This window comes from Megalobrama amblycephala, linkage group LG18 (assembly GCF_018812025.1).
Source record: "Megalobrama amblycephala isolate DHTTF-2021 linkage group LG18, ASM1881202v1, whole genome shotgun sequence".
NCBI classification, from domain to species: domain Eukaryota; kingdom Metazoa; phylum Chordata; class Actinopteri; order Cypriniformes; family Xenocyprididae; genus Megalobrama; species Megalobrama amblycephala.
The window spans coordinates 20943075-20956151 of NC_063061.1; the positions used below are offsets into that span (position 1 = coordinate 20943075).

The 13077-nt window shown below is 35.6% G+C and overlaps 1 protein-coding gene across 4 annotated transcripts; it reads left to right on the forward strand.

The window, feature by feature from the left end:
* Window positions 1-2013: 2013 nt before the first annotated feature.
* On the forward strand, window positions 2014-13017 carry smarcb1b (SWI/SNF related, matrix associated, actin dependent regulator of chromatin, subfamily b, member 1b). Of its 4 annotated transcripts, none has more exons than XM_048166692.1 (10): window positions 2014-2220; window positions 3242-3353; window positions 3487-3616; window positions 4846-4983; window positions 6561-6688; window positions 8771-8937; window positions 9169-9359; window positions 11841-11852; window positions 12306-12437; window positions 12551-13017. In XM_048166692.1, exons 1-10 carry the CDS (start codon window positions 2137-2139, stop codon window positions 12588-12590), a joined length of 1134 nt encoding a protein of 377 aa, XP_048022649.1. In that variant the 5' UTR covers window positions 2014-2136; the 3' UTR covers window positions 12591-13017. The 4 variants fall into 4 exon arrangements, with proteins under 4 accessions (XP_048022649.1, XP_048022650.1, XP_048022651.1 ...); XM_048166694.1 differs by having other exon boundaries at window positions 2016-2220; window positions 3508-3616; XM_048166693.1 differs by lacking the exon at window positions 11841-11852.
* The last annotated feature ends 60 nt before the right edge of the window (window positions 13018-13077 follow it).

Here is a 13077-nt window from a genome sequence, read left to right on the forward strand (position 1 = left end):
TGTTTATGGATGAGTCATATTCCTCTTAGATTTCATCAAAAATATCTTAATTTTAGTTCTGAAGATGAACAAAGGTCTTACGGGAGTGGAACGACATGAGGGTAATGACAGAATTTTCATTTTTTGGGTGAACTAACCCTTTAAAAGTAGTAGTTGTGTAGGCTGTAGGCTGTGTAGACAAAAATATTTCATTAAAAAAAGATCTTCATTTGAGTTCTGAAGACACACACTTTCCAAAGTATCCAAAGGATGTGATTAAACTGCTTCAGGAAGAGTATTTCACTGTAAATCTTACTGGTAATGACCAATTATTAATGTTCCAAGCCAAAGGATAATGTGAAGTTTAATGCAGCATGTTTAATGAAAATATGTGTTTGCGTTAATGAAGCGAGTTCAGGCTGTGACCTGTGTTAATGGATTAGATCAGTGAGTATGCCAGCTACTATCTATCAGGGCCATGCTTCAGGTGTGTGTAACGTGCTGCAGATGTAAGAGTTTCACCACCATTTTAGGAAATACCACCACATGAATGTAGAATGAGCAGATTTCTTCTTTATAATGGAGATGTCGCGCATGATTACCATTTTAAAAGGTCTGTTTCAAACATTATGTCTGTACCCTTTAATTGCTAGCACATTTTCCTCCAAACTTTCCAATCTGATTAGCATAGTCACATAATTGCAAATAAATTTAAATAATTTGGCTTTAGATTATATGACTCGGAGATCTCAAGCAAAATGTTCTTCAGTGAAGCCCTGGTGGGCTTAATGGATAATGCTGTTTTAATTGTCTCTTAAAGGGTTAGTTCACCCAAACACCCAAAAATGTATATAATGAATAATGAATCAGCGTGTCGAATCAGCTGTTCGGAGCGCCAAAGTCACATGATTTCAGCAGTTTGGCTGTTTGACATGCGATCTGAATCATGATTCGATACACTGATTCATTTGTGCTCCAAAGCTTCCTGAAGCAGTGTTTTGAAATCGGCCATCACTAAATAAGTCGTTATTTTGGGGTTTTTTTGGCGCACCAAAAATATTCCCGTCGCTTTATAATATTAATATTGAAACACTGTACTCACATTAACTGATTTAAATATGTTTTTAATACCTTTATGGATCTTGAGAGAGGAAATGTCATTGCTCCCTATGGAGGCCTCACGGAGCCATCGGATTTCAACTAAAATAGCTTCATTTGTGTTCCGAAGATTAACGAAGGTTTTACGGGTGTGTAGCGGCATGAGGGTGAGTAATAAATGACAGAATTTTCATTTTTGGATGAACTAACCCTTTAAAGTAAATATTTTTAGCAGCCTAATGCTTATGGTCTTTTAGCTTGTGTTTTGGCTCATTCACTGAAATATAGTTCATATTGTCCTATTGATTGAATACTGAAGTAACACACAACTTGAGTGAAAGGCCATGACTGGTTCTTAAAATGTGAGAAACACATTAACACTTTTCAAAACTGTTACATTTATAAAATCAGTTGTATTAAAATTAAAAATGTGCTTTTACTGTATTTGTTCATGTTCCAGCAACAAATTAATTGGCCTATATTATGTAAAATGTATATTAATAATAAATGTATATTAATATACAGCCTGCTAAATAACTCTCAAGTTGCTTTAGAGCATAAAGTTCAACCCAGTGTTATTTTAGTTTTTATTTTAGTTTTATTATAGTTATATTTTTTATATATATGTTAATTTTAGTTTAATTTTTAGTAATTCTGTGCTTTTTTGTATTACTTTTTTATTTTTATTCAAGTTTTAGTTTTAATTCATTTTAGTTTTATTTATTTCCAGTTAATAATTTTAGTGCTCTAACTTAAACTTATTTCAGTTTATTGCCAACTGGGCATCATTTCTCATTTTTGTTTGGTTTTAAGTTTTTAATCATTTATAATAAATAGCCTACTGCAATATTCCGTAGAAAAGTAGAATTGTCAGTACTGATTTTTAAGATATAGCAACTGTTTTTAGAGCTTCCTCCTTGTATTGTAACATCCAGTGAGGTGTCCTCCAACAGCAGGCATTACTGCACGCCTGCAGCGTGGCGCCCCAGAACGTGAGCTCTTCCCACCTCGCCGCTTCCTTTATACGCATGCGCGTTTTCGCTCATTGTGTTCGCAAAGATGGCGTTGAGTAAAACATTTGGACAAAAACCAATAAAATTTCAACTCGAGCAAGATGGGGATTTTTACATGATAGGTTCAGAGGTACGTTTTCTGTTTCACGTAGCATTATGCGTATGTTTACATATGATATGCATTACTGTAGCCATCATATTAACACTAAAACATCTTCTTTGACTTGTCTTTGTTGGTTGTTGTCAGTTAAAGATGCTGATATCTGCATATCGACGTAATGAATGAATGATTAAATGATCAATAAAACTTGCAATCATCTCCGTTCTTCTATAAAGTGAAGCACTTACCTCTCCGATGTATAAAAGTCAGATTTAAAGTGCGATATTTATATTCGGGCCAGACAAGTTGACAGATAACGTTGTAATTATAGCAGTTTTTCATTTCAATAACATGTTAAAGGGATAGTTCACACAGAAAATAATTATATTATTATTTACTCACCCTGTTGTTCCAAACTTTGTTGACTTATTTTTTTTCCTTGGAACACAAAAGGAGATGTCAAGAACAATGTTAGGAACTGACAGCCTCAGTCTCCATCTACTTTCATTGAATCTGTTTTCAACAATGAAAGTGAATGGTGACCGAGAGTTTGGAACAACATGAGAGTAAATGATTTAAAAACTTAAACATTATACTTTGTCACACCATGCACACATGTGTGCATAGAATAACACCACTCTTACTATTTTTTAGCATATCTTTCTATGGCATTGATACTGTAGTAAGAATAGTATGCGGGGCCAAATACAGCAATGCATTTATTTTAAGGCAAAACACCACATGTGAATAGGGTAAAAAAATATATATCACCGTACTTAACCAGTTGATCAATCTTAAGACAGTTAACAAATTAAGCCTTTAGATATATGTTTTATAATTGAAATCTACAGATGCAAATAGATAAAGTGTAATATTAAAAAAAAACACTTAAATGTGTATTTTGGATGTTTTCTTTGCACTAGTCTGAAGTCATGTAATGGAAGCAAAATAGCCAAAAATCTCAAAACTGATCAGTGCATGAAAACAACAACAAACAAAAAAATGTATCTTCCTTTAAACTCATTTAGTTTTTACTCTTTTTGCTTTCTAGGTTGGAAACTACCTGCGTATGTTCAGAGGCTCTCTGTATAAGCGGTACCCGTCACTATGGAGACGCCTTGCGTCCGTGGAGGAGCGGAAGAAGATTGTAGCATCATCACACGGTAAGTGATTCCTTTCCCTTTAAAAGATCTTTTCAAATCCTTAGGTCCAGAAGCACCCATAAGCAGCATCTACCTCAAAGTCCTTTAGACCTGCTTCTGGACAGCAGTTTGTGCAGTGTTCTTTTTGTGTTAGATCATGGTTACACAACTTTAGCCACCAGTGTGACCCTGCTGAAGGCGTCTGAGTGTGAGGAGATCTTCGAGGGGAATGATGAGAAGTACAAGGCAGTGTCCATCAGCACAGAGCCTCCGGCGTATCTCAGGTGAGGATTCTGGTGGTCCTCGGTTATGTGATGTACAGGACCGTCTAAATGGAAATAAGAAGTAATAAAAATATAACAAATACAGCATCATGTACTGGGGTTGTTTTTATTAATACACACATGACTTAAAGGCAGTTTTGTGAATGGATTTTTTTGAAATATTTTAGAGCAGATTTTATCTCTGTGTTCTATATAAATTATTTATATATGATAATTATATATATAATTATATATATAATTATTATATATATGTTTTTAGATTGTAGTTCTTGAGGGGATTTTATTTGTTACACACACATACACTACCATTTAAAAGTTTTAGATCTAATTTTTTTTTTTAAATGTTTTTAAAAGAAGTCTCTTATGCTCACTAATGCTGCATTTATTTGATTAAAAAACAGCAAAAACAGCAATATTGTGAAATATTTCTTTTCTATTTGAAATGCAATTTATTCCTGTGATGGCAAAGCTGAATTTTCAGCATCATTACTCCAGTCTTCAGTGTCACATGATCCTTCAGAAATCATTCTAATATGCTGATCTGCTGCTCAAGAAACACTTTTTTTTTATTATTATTAATTTTTGTTCCCAGGATTCTTTGATGAATATAAAGTTCAAAAGAACAGCTTTTATCTGAAGTAGAAAGCTTTTATAACATTATACACTACCGTTCAAAAGTTCAGTGTCAGTAAGATTTTTTTTTTTTTTTACTTTAAGAATGAATACGTTTATTAAACAGGGATGCATTATTATTTTGAACTTTATATTCATCAAAGAATCCTGAAAAGAATTGTGCACAACTGTTTTCAACATTAATAATAATAATAAATGTTTCTTGAGCAGCAAATCAGCATATTAGAATGATTTCTGGAGTAATGATGCTGAAATTCAGCTTTGCCATCACAGGAATAAATTGCACTTTAAAATATACTAAAATAGAAAATAGTTATTTTAAATTGTAAAAATATTTCACAATATTACAGTTTTTGCTGTATTTTGGATCAAATAAATGCAGCCATAGTGAGAATAAGAGACTTATTTTAAAACGATAAAAAAATGTACCGACCTAAAACTTTTGAATGGTACTGTATATAAATTGTCTAATATATATATATATAATATATATATATATATATATATATTTTATAGCTATTTGTGAACTATTCAGCCTAAAAGACTAAATTTTCTGTTGGAGTTTATGTTGTTGTAACTCTGTATCTGAAATTTAGGGAGCAGAAGGCGAAGAGGAACAGTCAGTGGGTGCCCACCCTACCCAACAGCTCCCACCACCTGGACGCAGTGCCTTGTTCCACCACTATCAACAGAAACCGAATGGGACGTGACAAGAAAAGAACCTTTCCATTATGGTAAGATGAGTAATGAGAGTTTGACAAGTTCACCTCTTGGCTTTTCGTCCATGTCCGCTTTAAAAACACATACACCTCTATTCACAAGTTTGGGGTCAGTAAGATAAATTTGCTAAGCCCAAACTCATGAACAGTAGTGTATGTGTTCAAAAGTTTGGGGTCGGTAAGATTTTATTAAAATAAGTCCCTTATGCTAACCAAGGCTGCAATTATTTGATCAAAAATACAGTAAAATCAGCAATATTGTAAATTATTATTACTACTTAAAATCTATTTTAATATATATTAAAATGTAATTTTTTTCATGTGATATCAAAGCTGAATTTTCTGCAGGCATTACTCCAGTCTTTTCTGATCCTTCAGAAATCATTCTAATACACTGATTTCATGCACAAGAAACATTTCTTATGATCAGTGTTGAAAACAGTTTCATATTTGTGTGGAAACCATTATGCATTTTTACAGGACTTTTTCAAGATTAAAAAATCTTACTGACCCCAAACTTTTGATTGGTAAAGTATATGCTATCGTACTTCTAAATGTTGACTTCTGGGAAAATGGAGCAAAATTATTCATGACATGCATATTTTTGTCCAATATGATGCTGTCTGCCTCAATTTGAAATATTTCAGTAGGAAATATGTCAACACTGGAAAGAAAATGAGCTCATTAAGCCTTTTCACAGGTTTTTAAACATTTCTTTGGAGATATCTGCCAACAATCATCAGTGTGTTACTCAATCTAAATGTAATTAAGAAACGTAAGACTCCGAATAATTATTTAAGCAACCGTTGACTGTAACATGATGTTATCAGGGTAATGTCAAACAAGAGGATGTTTATGAAGGAACCAAGCCACATTTCCTCTATATACTTCCCATGACTGAGTTGTTTCAGGTCAGCAGATGAAGCAATCTTCCAAAACACTGGCTTGTTATTGCTAAGAGGTTCTTTCAGGTTATGTTGTTTATCTCTGACAGAATCTTTTCTGATTGTTATGAAAAGCAAATACCCTTGATAGGCTAATTTTTCTTTGGATATGCCGAAGTTCCTTCTTCCTCACTTCCGAAAGGAAAGGACACGAAAGGATAATCTGATGAAGGTCCAAATGCTCAGAAAGTCCCCTTTTTTAAGACAAACAAAAATGAGCCAGATGCATTTGTGGTTTTAGGTCCTCAATTGACCTGCATCATCTTATGCCAAGAGGAAGTCCTTTTGGGATATTTAGCTGAATGTAATGGCCAATAGTGTCAACATACCCTTCTGAGGGCTCTGGTAAATGTCAGTGATTGGCTTTAAATGAGACGGTTCAGACTGGAATGCCGCCAACAAGCTGTTGGTTTAAAGCAATGCTCCAGTGTGTCCAAAACGACTTCATTCTGCTGTCATTACTTGCAAGACAAGCATTTTAAATTCCTCACATAATCACATATGTAGGTTGTAAACATTCAGACATTTGTTGAAAAATGTTGTTCAGAATCAGAGCCCTGGTGTGGAGTTTAAGAACACATGCTGCACACATGGTGCTAATTAATTCTAGAGTGTGTTTATGGGTCTCTGCTTTCCTTCAATGCATAGTTTTGATGACCATGACCCTGCAGTCATCCACGAAAATGCATCCCAGGCAGAGGTCCTGGTGCCTATCCGCCTGGACATGGAGATTGATGGGCAGAAGCTCAGAGATGCCTTCACCTGGAACATGAACGGTAAGGCTGGCCACACTAGATGATTTTCAAATCTTAACCGATTTTAAAACTGTGGTAGACCACAGGCGGTAGGGCAGTTTCAACCGATTTTTAGCATTATAATCGTCCGAATGCACACACTAGAAGATTCATCCAGACCACACACCAGTTGTTTGTAAATATTTTCACAGTGAGACGAGATCTCACAAATACTCACGAGGTCAAACGTGACTTGAGAACAAAAACAAATGGAGGATGATCAACATCATCAGCTGGTTCTCCTGGTGGAGTTTTGTTTTACAGGAAGAAAAACAAAGGGGGAAAAAATATGGGTGATCTTCTTTCTCAATACTCCACTTTTGTGGCAACATCCGGTAGGTGAAGCTTGCTCGCTCTCATTGGCTACCGCGGGAATCAAGAGGCAGCCCGATCAAGAGTACATTTGATATTTACGATTTGGGATCGTGCAGGCTCCGGCACGATAAGGAGCAGTAAAATAATCATAGTGACAACACACAGTTGAGGATTTTTTTGGACAAAAAGTCTGTTGCGAGAAGCCTCGAATCAGGCCACATCCCCCAGATCATTGGGGGTTACCAATCAAGCCCGAAATCGGGCTTAAAATCTTTGTGTGTGGTCAAGGTGGTAACAAAATAGAAAATCGGTTGTTTACTAGAAGTTTTTCAGAAAACTGTTATCTTATGCACATTATTTTCATAACAGTTAAGCATAATTTTCCCCAAAGCAGTCATTACAGTAAGCTGCAAAAATCTCATTCACATTAAGAAATGAAAATCATAAAGTTCAGACACAATCTGTGTTTTTTTTTTTAAATACTGTGAATTATTCTTACAATTTAAAGTAACTTTTTAATTTATTGTAATATGTTTCATTTCCAGTATATCATTATCCTCCAGAAATCATTGTAATATGCTGATTTGGTTCTCGAGAACCATTTATTATTACTTTTAATAATATTATTAATAATATGTTTAAAACAATTGTGCTGCTTCATGTTTTTGTGGAAACCGTGATACATTGTTTCAGGATTCTTTGATGCATATAACATTTCAAAGAACACAATTTGTTTGAAATAGAAATCTTTTGTAACAAAGTTTTAAATGTCACTTGTGATCGATTTAATGCATCCTGGCTGAATAAAAGTATTAAAGGGTTGGTTCACCCAAAAATGAAAATTCTGTCATTAATTACTCACCCTTGTCTCGTTCTAAACCCGTAAGACCTTCGTTCATCTTCAGAACACAAATTAAGATATTATCCGAGGACTCAGTGAGGCCTCCATTGCCAGCAAGACAATTTCAATGCCCAGAAAACAACTAAAGATATTTAAAACAGTTCATGTGACTACAGTGGTTCAACCTTAATGTTATGAAGAGACGAAAACAAACAAAATAACGACTTTATTCAACAATATCTAGTGATGGGCGATTTCAAAACACTGCTTCATGAAGCTTCGAAGATTTACGAATATTTTGTTTTTCGAATCAGTGGTTTGGAGCGCGTATCAAACTGCCAAAGTCACGTGATTTCAGTAAACGAGGTTTCGTTACGTCATAAGTGTTTCAAAATTTCAGTGGTTCACCACTGGGGAGTTGGATACATGCTCTGAACCACTGATTTGAAACAAAAGATTCAGTATTTTGAAATCACCCTTCACTAAATATTGTTGATTAAGCCGTTATTTTGGTTTTTTGGCGCACAAAAAGTATTCTCGTCGCTTGGTAACATTAAGGTTGAACCAATGTAGTCACATGAACTGTTTTAAATACATCTTTAGTAGCTTTCTCGGCATTGAAAGTGTTAATTATCTTGCTGGCAATGCAGGCCTCACTGAGCCATTGGATTTTATGAAAAATATCTTAATTTGTGTTCCGAAGATGAACAAAGATCTTACGAGTGTGGAACGACATGAGGGTGAGTAATTAATGATAGAATTTTCATTTTTGGGTGAACTAACCCTTTAATAAAAATAAAATAAAATACATTTTTCTTAGTGATAGCGTATGTTTTCTTTTGCTGAATGCATGATGCATTCATGCTAAACACATTTAAATGCAGAAGTGTCTGCTTTTGTGTTTCTAGAGAAACTTATGACTCCAGAGATGTTTGCTGAGATCCTGTGTGATGACCTAGACCTGAATCCTCTCACCTTTGTCCCTGCCATCGCCTCAGCCATTAGACAGCAGATCGAGTCCTACCCTACCGACAGCATTCTGGATGAGCAGACGGACCAGAGGGTCATCATTAAGGTGTGTTTTACAGTGGTAGCCAAAAGCAAAAAGAAGTTAATTTTGAACTTAATTAGACTTCATTAGAATTAGAAATATTTATCAAGGCCTGATTAATATTTGTCTGAAAAATTGTCTCTTTATGGCCATGTTCAAAAAGCAGCAGAATTTGGTGTCAGTTCTGTATTCGAGCCAGAGGCCAGTCATAATGCATGTGATTAATTCCGTTGCTGACCTGCATTGTGCTTTCAGCTAAACATTCATGTGGGGAACATCTCTCTGGTGGACCAGTTCGAATGGGACATGTCAGAGAAGGAGAACTCGCCAGAAACGTTTGCTTTGAAGCTCTGCTCTGAGTTGGGCCTCGGAGGAGAGTTCGTCACCACCATCGCCTACAGCATCCGCGGACAGCTCAGCTGGCACCAGAGGACGTACGCCTTCAGGTGGGCAACACTGAAATCTACTGATAGAAAATTCATGTGCCTTGGGGCTTTAGTTTCAGGATGATGATGGATCCATTTATATGCAATAGTCCATAAATGAGGTAGCTGCCCCTCTAGAGACACTGGATTCCCCATAGAGTCGTTTTAGGACAGTTTTTGTTTTTAAAGTCAATGCTTGCCGTACAGTGGTTTTCCCTCTGTGGCTCACTGTTGAGACATGATTTGTTTTTCTAGCATTTATACCGCCACCTCACTGTCATAAGGCAGAGAATGAATTATTTCCCTAGCCTGTAATTTACCCAAGAATCAGTAGGTATTTTGTAAACAGACTAAGCCTATTCACAGTTTTCGCAGAAGAATAACAAAAAATGAAACTATACATGCCTTTACAATGATCCGACTCCTTTGCATGTAGGTTGAATTTTTTTCCACTTGCCACAAAAATGTATTTACCAATGAGAAAGATGCTTATATGGGTTATGTGTCTGGGATGGCATTCTAATCACTGTCAAGCAAAGAACTATAAAACTCAAAGCAGCAACAAACATTTGGAGTGTATGGAGCCCCAGACATGACATAGAGGAAAAAAATAGTAGGCTAAATCATGTGCACAATTTACTAATTTGTTCCCCCGATTTACTAAATCATGCACACAATTTGCTATTTTGAGGTAACGAATTAGTAAATCGTGTGCACGATTTTTTTTATTTTTCTTGTATGTCATGTGCGGGGCTCCTTAAGAGTGAAAATAAGTGATATGGCATTTTCAGTTCCTGAAAAAAAGGGGTATGGAATCAATAATACTTTTTAAATAAATGTATTATTAAATGAAATAAGTAATTTTTTTTTTAAAAAAATGAATTTCTTTCAGCAAGTATGCATTAAATTGTTGCATACAAAAATCATAAAGATATTTGTTTTGTATGAACTTAGTATTCATCAAAGAATCCTGAAAAAATATATATATCAGGTTTCCATACCAATATTAAGTGTTTTCATCATTTATAATAATATGAAATCAGCATATCAGAATGATTTCTGAAGGATCATGTGACACTGAAGACTGGAGTAATGATGCTGAAAATTCAGCTTTGTCATCACAGGAATAAATTACATTTTAAAATATATAGAAATAGAAAATTATTATTTGAAATTGTAATAATATTTAACTTTATTGCTATTTTAGTGTATTTTGATCAAATAAATGCAGCCTTACTGAGCATAAGAGATTTCTTTCCAAAAAAAACCTTACAACCCCAAAATTTTTGGAAGGTAGTGTATGTCTCACATGTATGGTTTTCTTTTAATATTTACATTGGGGATAGTTCTCCCAAAATGAAATTTATTCCATGATTTACTCACCCTCAAGCCATCCTAGGTGTATATGACTTTCTTCTTTCAGACGAACACAATCGGAGATATATTTAAAAATATCATTAGTCCTCCAAGGTTTATAATGGTTGTGAATGGCAGCCCAAATTTTGAAGACAAAAAAATGCATCCATCCATTAAAAAAAAGAATCCATATGACTCCAGGGGGTTAATAAAGGCCTTCTGAAGTGAATCTATGCATATGTGTAAGACAAATATCCTTATTTAAATGTTAAAGTAAAATAACGAGCTTCCAGCCAGGACAGCCATACGCATTCAACGTACTTCCAAAAAGTGAACTTCCGCGACGTAGTACACAATGACAAATATCCTCATATACACCTAGGATGGCTTGAGGGTGAGTAAATCATGGGATAATTTTCATTTTTTGGGTGAACCAACCCTTTAATATCTATGTTTGTTTGTGCTGTACTGTATTGTTTGACCTGTATCTATATCCTGTGTGTCTGTAGAGATTGCGCAGATAGAGTCTGCAGCCTGATTCCATTTTAAACAATGATTTACTGTGTTATTAGGTCATATGAAGTGGAATTTCCATTATGTGGTCATATACACACAAACACACACGGCATGTCTTGTTTATGCCACTAAATTGAGACCATCTTTAATGCGGTCTTGGCCATCCACTGGTTTTTTACAATCTCATTTATTTGTCTGACAGCAAGCAGACAACCGTTTGAGCATTGTGACTTCTCTTTATTGTGCCTTGAAGTAGTTTTGTGTTTCTCTTTCCTCTTTTAGTTATAAAGTAACTACATTTTCTCCCTGCGGTACAGCCTACATTGATTTTTGCTTCCATATTGATTCATAATTCAGTTGCTTTTCTCTTGCATGGCTTGAAACCTTACTTTTGCCTTTTTAGAGGTTTGGATTTGTGGGGGTGTAACCAGTTACATTACATTTTCACCATGCTGTCTGTAGATCATAGGTGAAAATGGCACATTATTTGCTTTGTGGTTCATTTAGAACGGTTAAAATGTTACAAGATTGAGTTTTTGTTTAATTCTTTGTGATTAACGTCATTGCTTTTTGTTTTCGCTTTGCTGTAACCTTCTAATTGTTTGCTTCTCCCACTGTCTGTTCCAATAGGTCTGATTTCAGGTCAATATACTTCAAAATTTCTTGATCTCCTCTCCCTCTTACCCCCCAACGTTTCATACCCTGGGAAGCTGAGTACTTTTAATCTTTTCTTATTTTATTACATCTTTGCAGGACATGTGCCTGTATATGACCATGTCGTTAATGTCTAAATCAGTTTTCCCTCCTAAAAATGACATGGCATAAACCTAGTGATACCAGAACAGACAGTGGTTTGGTGACTGTTCTGTTAGACCCCTGCATGTGCTGCCACAGCATGGCTTTGATTTCTGTATGATGGTTAGAAGTAAATCGTATGATTTTATATAAACAGTTTTTCTTAACAAATGTTTAATAGATATTTCTAGATGTCATTCATCACCTTTGTGCCTCAGTGGTCATCAGTGAAGCATCATTGGTCTTCCACGATGTTTAAGAGATGCTGTCTACTGACTCCATCTGGCTCATTTCCTGTAGTGAGAACCCATTACCTACGGTGGAGATTGCCATTCGGAACACAGGCGATGCCGACCAGTGGTGCCCTCTGCTGGAGACCCTGACAGATGCGGAGATGGAGAAGAAAATCAGAGACCAGGACAGAAACACGAGGTGAGAAAATGTTCAAATTAGATCTTGCCTACTTGACACCATTTTATTTATTGATTTTAAATATGATGTGCATTATTATTGCACCTGAATAATGTTGCATTTTTATTTCACAGGCGTATGCGACGACTTGCCAACACCGCCCCTGCCTGGTAAAGACAGGACGTTACTGATGCTGCCACTCGATAAGCTCATTGTCTCTCGAAGGGCCTCAGGGTTGCTGGAGGCCTTTGCACAGATCTACACAGCTCTAGATAACATTCCTCCAGCCTTCTGACCTCCTCAACCCACACAGCATTACACACTTCCTTAATATCAGGCCTTTAAACTCTGATCTGGCATCAACCAGGCTTTACAGCACTCATGGAGGCTGTTCGGGAAGTCTCGTTAGAATGCCTGTCGTTGCCGATTCTCTGGTCTCCAGTTATAGGGACATCTGTCTAGTCTGGTTGTAAGAAGAGGACATTGTTGAGAATGTTTGATTGAGTGTTGTGTTTTTCGTTAAAGGTGCTAATGCATACTATGAACTTGAATTGCTTTTTTTTTCTTTCTTTTTTTTAAATAAAGACAATTTCAAATTGTATTCTTATGGTTCTGTTTTTTTTGTTTTTTTTATATAACCCATAACTTGTGCCAGTCTATC

What these genes read in the sequence shown, in the direction of transcription:
- smarcb1b (XM_048166692.1), top strand. Translation starts at nt 2,137, where the DNA reads ATGGCGTTGAGTAAAACATTTGGACAAAAACCAATAAAATTTCAACTC. An exon ending in TTTACATGATAGGTTCAGAG is followed by an intron (nt 2,221 to 3,241) that starts GTACGTTTTCTG and finishes TTTGCTTTCTAG; the next exon opens with GTTGGAAACTACCTGCGTAT. An exon ending in CTTCACCTGGAACATGAACG is followed by an intron (nt 6,689 to 8,770) that starts GTAAGGCTGGCC and finishes TTGTGTTTCTAG; the next exon opens with AGAAACTTATGACTCCAGAG.